The 8,784-nt window shown below is 37.1% G+C and overlaps 1 protein-coding gene across 1 annotated transcript; it reads right to left on the minus strand.

The window, feature by feature from the left end:
* Nucleotides 1–3,580: 3,580 nt before the first annotated feature.
* LOC111020100 (F-box protein At5g39450) lies at nucleotides 3,581–7,265 on the minus strand. The gene is given in 4 exon segments (XM_022296664.2): nucleotides 3,581–3,948; nucleotides 4,882–5,473; nucleotides 5,476–6,355; nucleotides 6,357–7,265. Coding segments are annotated over 4 exon segments (1,878 nt in total). The 5' UTR covers nucleotides 6,747–7,265; the 3' UTR covers nucleotides 3,581–3,932.
* Nucleotides 7,266–8,784: the final 1,519 nt, after the last annotated feature.

Consider the following 8,784-nt stretch of genomic DNA (forward strand, 5'->3'; position numbering starts at 1 on the left):
TTGCCCGCGTAGGTTTGAATTTATTGCTCACGTTTTAATTTTTTGTAATAATATTCTTCTTTTTCTCACTAAGTTTTCCATGCCATACTTTTAAAACAATCGATTAATAATAATTTCCTTATGGCCAAAGCGAGCATAGCTTAGCGATAATTGGCATATATCTCCAATCAAAAGTTTGTGAGTTCGATCCCCCATCCCCACAGGTTGTACTAAAAAATAATAATAATAATTTCGTTATGTTGCCTTTTTTTCCATAGCCTCTACTACTTCTGCAATGGAGCTGAGCTGCTGCATCAAGCTAGCCTGTGTTTGTGAGACTTCTTTGAGTGCAAAAACAAGATTTCTGTCACGCTTACTGTGATCAACGACATTCAACCTCTCAATTGCTATCTCATTGATCACCCCCTTATCCTTCAGCGTTTGGTCTGTATCTTCCATCTTGACTCTTGAAAGGATATAGAGCTCTGTAATTAGATTGGGGAAATAAAGGTTGCCCTGCTTCCTTTTCTCAACACCTGCAATCTCTCTTTCAATGAGCCACCCCACATCAATGCTAAGCCCTTCCATAATGCAGAGTAGGAGGACAACCCTTTCGTTCGTGATGAAGGTGTCATGTGTTGTGGGCATGAACTTACTTTTCACCAGATGATACCAGACATTTGCTTCGGGCCTAAGGTATGCTGGGAGGAAAGTCCGCGCTCCTCTGGCTGATAGCTGCCACCTTGACCCTTCTACTCCAATGCATTTGATAGCCTTGTTTAGTTGCTCCTCATATGGAGCAACCATCATCTCATTAAAAGTAGCATGAGACTAGTTGGGGATATTATATACCTCGTTGATAGCTTCTGGGTTCCAGCAGACTTTCTTACCCTTTACCATTACATCGGAAGGGTCACTAGGGTTGAGATTGGCATAAAATTCTTGGACAATTTGGATGACCGCGGGCTTGGGGTGTGCGCAGAAGGTTTGCCACTCATACTTGTTGATGGTGGTAGAGACAAACAGGGGCATGGATGAGTCAGATGGAAAGCCCCTTTCTCCTAGCAGATTGCGCTCCTTGAGGCTTTCAAATTGCTCTTATGCTGCAGCATCAACAAATCGCAAAAAGTCTGAGGGTCCTTCAGCAACCTTTTCTTTTCCCTTTTTCTTAGCTTGCATGTCGACCTTCTGCTTTGGCCTCTTCCCTTTTTCAAGCTCAGCAACTGGGGAGGGCTTCCTTTTTCTTTGCGATTTTCTTGCAAGCACAGGAACTGTTTCTTCCCCGTCTTCTCTTTGGTCTGGCTCTTCTTCAACTAGTTGTTCTCCTTCTCCATCTGTTTCCTTGGTTGCACCGCCTTCTCCCACATTATCCTCATCACTGCCCTCTTGCTCACGGCGACTGTTTTCTTGGAATAGGTTTTGCATAAATTCAGTCACTCTACGTCTGGCTTCAGGCGAAAGTTTTGGTTGTCTTTCTGCCTCTGTCTCTGCAGGCTGCACTTCTTCATGCTCAGCATTCTGACCGGCTGCTTCTGTTTGGCTGTCCTGAACCAGCTGCTCTTCCTCTTCTGCTGGAGCAGGCGACTGCTTCTTTCCCTTTGCAGCTTTCCTTCCTCTCTTGGCAGCAGGATACTTTTTAGGCGGGGACGAAATTTCTCTTTCTGAGGCAGTGTTTTCGGGTAACGGGTCTGGTTAGGGTGGGGTTTTCGCTAGAACTGGCTCTGGTGACTTTTCCGACGAAGAAGATGGTGTCAGTTCTTAAGGGGGGATGGTTTTCTTACCTTTCCTTGCTTTCGCTTTAACTCGAGGTATGTTGGGATGACAAGGTTGACGGTTTGTCGATGCTACAGGGGGCTTAGGGTTAAGGGAAAGCGACTAAATAGAGAATGACGAAGGAAGAGGAGGGGAAGGGAAGGGTGCTAGCGCAAAATTAGGGCTCCGAGCTTTTCTGATAATAATCTCTTTCTTCATCTTTTCTTAAATAGACTTAGCAGCCTTATCCTCATTAAAGCTCAGAAAAAGGGCAACTACCCCCCTAATTACCTTTTCTCCTTTTTCTTTTAAAAATTTCGAATTAAAAAATTCCCTCCCTTTTTACCTTTCCTAGAAAAGTGCCTTGCTTTTCTTTAAAAACGTGGGAGAAGAATGTCCAAAATAATTCGGTTTTAAAACTTCTGATCCACGATTTCTTTTCTGACAGATTTCTCTTGCATGCACTAATTGTTTTTCTCTCTCCTTAACTATTTTTCCCTTTTTAAATTTTCAACTTTATTTTTCGTATCCCTGATTTATGCGCCAGCATCGACATGGTTGACCACACTTTCTCAACTTCCCCCAACTCTACTCTAGTAATTATAGCAACGAACTAGTAGAGTCTTTCCCTTGCCTGAAACAAAAATCAAACAAAACAAAAAATAACGCTTCTTACTAAAATCTTCCTACTAACACTAAGAAATTTAAACTGAATTAACAAGAATTAAAGTACAGAGAGAGAAGAAATAAAGGATTCTTTCCCTTTTATTCTGTCTTGGTAACCCCTTATGTCGACCTTAGCTGGTGGGAATTCATCTTCCTCACCACTTCTCCTCCCAGTAGTGTTTCAATCTTTGCCAATTCACTGCGAATTCCCTTCCTGTGTCATCTTCTTTGACGGTTATAGCTCCATAAAGATATACCTTCACCACTGTGAATGGTCCTAACCACCTTGATTTTAACTTTCCAAGAAACAACTTTGGCCTTGAATTGAATAACACACCTTCTGTCCCTCCTCAAATGTTATTGGCTTTATTCTTCTGTCATGCTAAACTTTGATTTTTTCTTTGTAAACCTTTGCGTTCTCGTAGGCTTCTTTTCTGAATTCATCCAACTCTAGTAGCTAAAATTTTCTTGCTTCTCTTGCTTCTGAATTCATCAAATTTACTTAAGATAGTAAATAGTAAAAAATTAAACAAATTGTTGATAACATTTTCTCTACGGTAAAATTTATGTCAAATGAATTTGGATACTCTTGTTTAGATTTGATAAATTCGTGAAATGTATTTTCATATAGAATTGAATATTTATTTTAAAAATTAACCATTGGAATAAAAATTGGATGGACAAATGTATTAAACATCTTTTATATACCCTTCAAATAGTATTTTCTAATTTCATAAGAAAATTGGTTTTTGTAAAATAATTAGTTTATAAATTATATTTTTGTTAAAAGAAAATTAAAACTCAACCAACCGAACCCAAGTTTAATAAAATCAGTTTAACGAAATACAAAACACATACTTAGCACGTCCAACTTAACACCAACCAAACATAGGCTTAATAAGGTCACACCTAATAAACTTATTTCCTACACCAACCGAACACAAACTTAATAAAATCACGCTTAAAGAAAATAAAAATAAATAAACAAATAAATAGTTATCCATTTCTATTTTTATTTATTTAATCTATAATTTTTTTTATATATATACTCAAGATCAATACAATTTCTTATTTTAATATGATTTTACAAACACCAAAAATAAAAAATAAAGAAAGATTCCACCATCTAAGCACTGTAAAATTGGCATGGTAATATAATAAAATACCTCTCTCAACAAGAATATTTTGAAGCAAAATTGGATATGGAAAACTTTATTTGGATTCACTGCAACTCTATGAAACAAAACCATAAGCCACAATCTTTATATAAATAGACATTATTTTTCTCTTTCTTTATTTTTTTTTATTTTTATTTTTTACCATAAATAAGACATCATAAGAAATATTCCAGGATCTAAGTACTGTAAATTGGCATAGTAATACTAATACAACAAAATACCTCCCCTAAGTTGAGGGGTTCTTCTGAACTTATGAACATCACAAACCGCTCCCGACGCAACGAATTCGGAAATTGCACCCTCAACCGTGACGCCCATAACATATCTCTTCGACAAATATTGTACCCCGTAAATTTCCTATGGACACGTTTCTCTGTGAAAGACAAATGAGAAGCTTCAACAAATTTTAGAGAATCTATGAACAATGATGCATTATTAGGACAGTAGAATACACAAGAGATCATCCTCCATGCCCTCTCCTAAGTAAAGATTCAGAGCTTAATCAACACAAAATTTTGTTGAGCTCGTTGGGCACTACTATAGTTGAACCAATAAAGCAACTATTATACTCGGGTTCGAAAGAAGCATCGATATCAAACGTGAACACGAGTCATGACATAACTAGGCATTAGCTAGCATTGCATCAGGTGAACAGAGAGGCACATTTTCGCCGATATCAACACTACGTCCAGATAAGAAATAAAAATGTTTAAAAGAAAAAAAAAATCAATTTTTGACCTCTAACAAAGCAAGTTTTATTAATTTTAACCGTAAAATTTCAATCCAAATTATAGACCATAAACTTAGAAAAGTGTTGCAATTTTTACCTATATCAACAATTTCAGTGAAATCAAATTTTTGAATGAAATTAAGTTTCATCACACAAAATTGATCCACGAATAATTTTGTCCAAACACATAAATTAAAAGTAAAAAAAGAACCAGCGTTAGTGTTTAGTTCCTCTGAAATCCTATCAATTTCATACTAAACAGTAAACATATATTTCTAATCCATTGAACGCACTTGAGATTACTTTTTCTAACAAACGAAAACTTGTGAAATACATAGAGACAACTGGAAGTTAAAATTATTTTTTTAACAATTGCTCACAAAATTTGTGAAGTTTGCAACACTTATCTAAGATTAAGGTATAATTTAATGAAATTGAAAATGTCCACTTTGTCAAGTTCGGGGTTAAAATTGATTTTTTTTCCCAAAGTTATACTATAAACGTAAGCTGTAGCAGGGGATTTGGTTTGAAGAAGGAATGAACGTAGAAACTAAATGAAGCCACAATAATGCAAACCTTGATGAGGAGAAACACGTCGGAGCGTTCGGGAAGCCAGCGAAGACGTTCGAGTATGACTTGGTTAGATAGGAAAAGTTGATGGTTGGTGGTAGAGGAGGTACCCTTTCACCTTTCTTTAAAAGATCTTGTAAGTTCAATCTCTGCAAGGTCAGGACAGATCTAGACTCCTTCCAAATGAAAGCCAGTTGGCCATTCTGAAATACAAAGAGAGAACCGGGCTTCGAACCAGGGTATCTAAAACCATACCCGTTGGCAATGCCCTCTCCTGTAAACGTATGCTGAACATTCACAGGTAGTAGATCCCCATCAGACTCCCAAGGAAATGGATCCGCTGAAGGTTCGTTAATATTCACTCTGAACATTGCAGAACCATTCGGATGTAAAACATAGTGAGTACCTTCCAATATTTTCGTTGCAATGAGAAACAATTGTCCCTGGGATTTCTCGTACGAAAGCAAAAGAAAGAAAAGGGCTTTTCCAGGCTTGTCTTCTGTAGGCTTGCCCGGAGGCCAGCCGAATGTTCCTCCCCATAAACCAGCATACTCTTGCTCGGCAGTTGGCACTCGCATTGGCAATTTATACAGTGCAACCGGCTGTCGTGCATATTAGGCCATCCTCGATAAGAGGATAGCTTCATGGTTGATGCGTGCAATGCCAATCCGACCGTATCACCCGATTTAAGAAACTCTTCAAGTTGCACATATTTATTGACACTACTTGAACAACTATTCTTTGACATTCCTTTGCTATCATTAAATAAGCCAGATTTCCCCAGTATCTGATTAAGGCTTTGCCTCAAATACCTGCCAAGAGTTTTCCTTTTCGTGCATCTTTCCTGATCATCCTCCCCATTAATCGACTTGTGAAGACCACTCGAACCATCAAGAGACTTTCTGAACTCACTTAGTTCCAATTGAGTAGGATCTGGTAACAGTTCAGAACTACCCTTCCAAGACATTTGACTTCCACCAACTTTATGAATCTGCATAAGTACTGATCTCCTTTCTGATAACTCCACCATATCTTTCTCGAAGTTGACTTCATCATCCCTCAACCTAGGAAATAGCGGCCCAGTAACAAGGTCGGGTGCCTTGACACGAACTTGACTCATTACAGTTTCGAGCAACTTTCTTCTATCACTAAAAGCCAACCGGCCAAACAGCACCTTTGCCTCGGGCTGTCCAAAACCCCTCCGGGATTTAGAAATTTCACTGTTAGACCTACAAACCTTTCTAGACTCTTGATTTGAATGGTTAACAAAGCTTTTACTATGTAACAAGTTACAACTACACTCGTGCTTATGCAATCTAGTGTCAACCTCAAGAAGAAGCACGTTGCAACTCTTATCGACAGCCTTCACCAAACCCGGATAAAAATAGTCACTCCCCTTCTCCCTTCCATGTAGAAAAAATGCAGTGGACCCATCAACATCTCCCAGGATTTCGAAAACAGGTGCCCAGAGAATTGGGCCCATCTTCAATGCCTAACGGACCAAGTTCTTGAGGGATAATCCGACAACCAACAACCGAAACAAAACCCGGCATCACATAGACTACATTCCCAAGCTCCGGATTCTGATGAACCCATATTCCAATCAATGGCTCAACACTGCTAAGAAAGCGGCAAAGTGCCTTAAATGACGCCATACCCGTTCGCCATTCGATAAGGTCTTTGGCCGCCAAAATTCCAACCATCTCACATTGCGTAAGCCAGACCTTTTCAGATGTTACTGTAGCGTGAAGACTCCTACAGCATAGGCTTAAATTACACAGGTCCCTCGGAGCAAGGGACCGCGACACAATCGAAAACACATCATCTGGGAGGGAAAGGAGCAAGCTCGATCCACAGACTTCAGTCAACATATGCAATCAGTCAAAATATAAACCAGAAATGCTTCAAATTAAGTTACAACACAGCTCATTCCAATCAGAGGATTCTAAATCCAGCAGATAACACCATGAATGGAGCAAAAATTCAGAGCAGCCAACGAAAGCCGAGACTGCCCTGTTTCTCTATCAGATTATTCCTGGAAACTGTAAATTAATTTCTTGAATCCGTACAGAAGGAGACACCAAATCCAAAATGTTCCGACCAAAAAATGAACACAGCAGCTGATTTGCCCTAAATCCCAAAACGAAGATAGGGTTCATCGCCGATTCACCATCTGGTGAAGGGAATAATAGGAAATCAAATGAGAAAATCTAGAACAGAACGAACCGAACCTGATTTGCATGAAGGAAGGAGGAGAAATAGACGAAATTCAACTCTCGAAGCTTGATTATTATGGCCGTGCCTCGCAATTCATGGGACCCCGGCAATGGATTCTGTGAATTTGCGTGAGGGAGGAAAATCCAAAACCATCACGCCATTTGGGACTGTTGATAGTCAAATGATTCTTCAAAGAGTCTTTGAAATTACTGTTTGGGAATATTGTCGTTGTTTTCTTACATGTGAAGTGGGCCATGCTGCCTTTCCATTTGAAATCAGCCAATGGAAATTTCCCCAACTTTAACTTTCCTTTCCATATATTCTACAGTAGAGTTAAGAGTTTAGAGTGTGTTTTGGATCAACTTCTATAGTGATTTTGGACCACTAAAAGTACTGAGTTTAGAAATTTAAAATGTGCAGTACAAATAAAAATCGGACTCTTGCAAAAAATGACAAAAAATTAAAAATAATAAATTTAACACTAATATTTAGGTATTTTCAAATATAGCAATTTTTCAAAAAAACGGAAACCCAATTTGGAAAATGTCGAATTTACCCTGTAAGCTTAAAATATGGAGAAAATCAATAACGGAGGAAGATATGTGATATATATCTGTAATATGTTATATCTGTAATATATGTGTGATATACATTTGTAATATATCTGTAAAATATTTATAATATATCTGACTATTGATATATGTGTGTGATATACGTTCGATATACCATTGGTTATGAGTATTTGATATATATGTATGTGATATACTATTGATATAAGTTTTTGTGCAATATGTATGTGATATATGTTTGATATATTACTAATATGAGTGTCTAATATACGAATGAAGGAGAAACAAGGCAAAATTTTATGCACGAGATCTGGAAAATAAAAAAGGTAAGATTGGAATAATGAAATATTCCAAAATCAAAATTCTAGTTTTGTGCTATATTTAAAAATTTTAAAAAATAGGTGACATATTTTGAAATGCATAAAAGATTTTTACTATGCACTGCAAGTTTCCGATAAAAATTAAGTTTTAAATATTGTTTGGGTTTATATATTTGTATTAAAAATGAATGAAAATTTAATTCATGATTATTCTAGAATAAAAATCATACTATTAAAGAACCATCAAAACTAAGGATCTAAGTAGGAAAGAAAACGAATAATAAATTTTGGCCAATTATCGAGTGTCATGTTATTATTTTAGAATGACAAAATTATATTTTAGGCAAATCACAAATTTACACGTGCTCTCAAATTAATTTTAAAAGTGGCAATCTAATTATGCCACATGTTTTTTTATTATTATTATAACAAATATATTGGCTAACTAGATCAGTTCACAAGGGGATTGGATTTAAACCCATGTAAGTTATCATAAGAAGGGTTATATAAGACCCACTGACACTGCAAATAAAGAATGTCACTTCTATTAGAGGACATTGAGAATCCTCACAAGCCTTCAGAATCGGTTAGAGCCAAGCACAACATTTAAAATTGGGGGTGCACACAAAAATCGACAAAACAGAATAAACTTGAAAAACAAATTTTGGCAATTAATTTCATGCCATTGATGATAAAGAAAATTAATTGCAAAAATTAAATAGGAGAGGGTTAGAGAAAATGACATCGGAAATTTTTATAGTGGTTCGACTACACCGGTCTACTCCACTTCCCAAGCTCCTCTT

Source organism: Momordica charantia (assembly GCF_013281855.1).
Source record: "Momordica charantia cultivar OHB3-1 chromosome 1 unlocalized genomic scaffold, Mcharantia_2.0 BLBB01000001.1, whole genome shotgun sequence".
Classification (NCBI taxonomy): domain Eukaryota; kingdom Viridiplantae; phylum Streptophyta; class Magnoliopsida; order Cucurbitales; family Cucurbitaceae; genus Momordica; species Momordica charantia.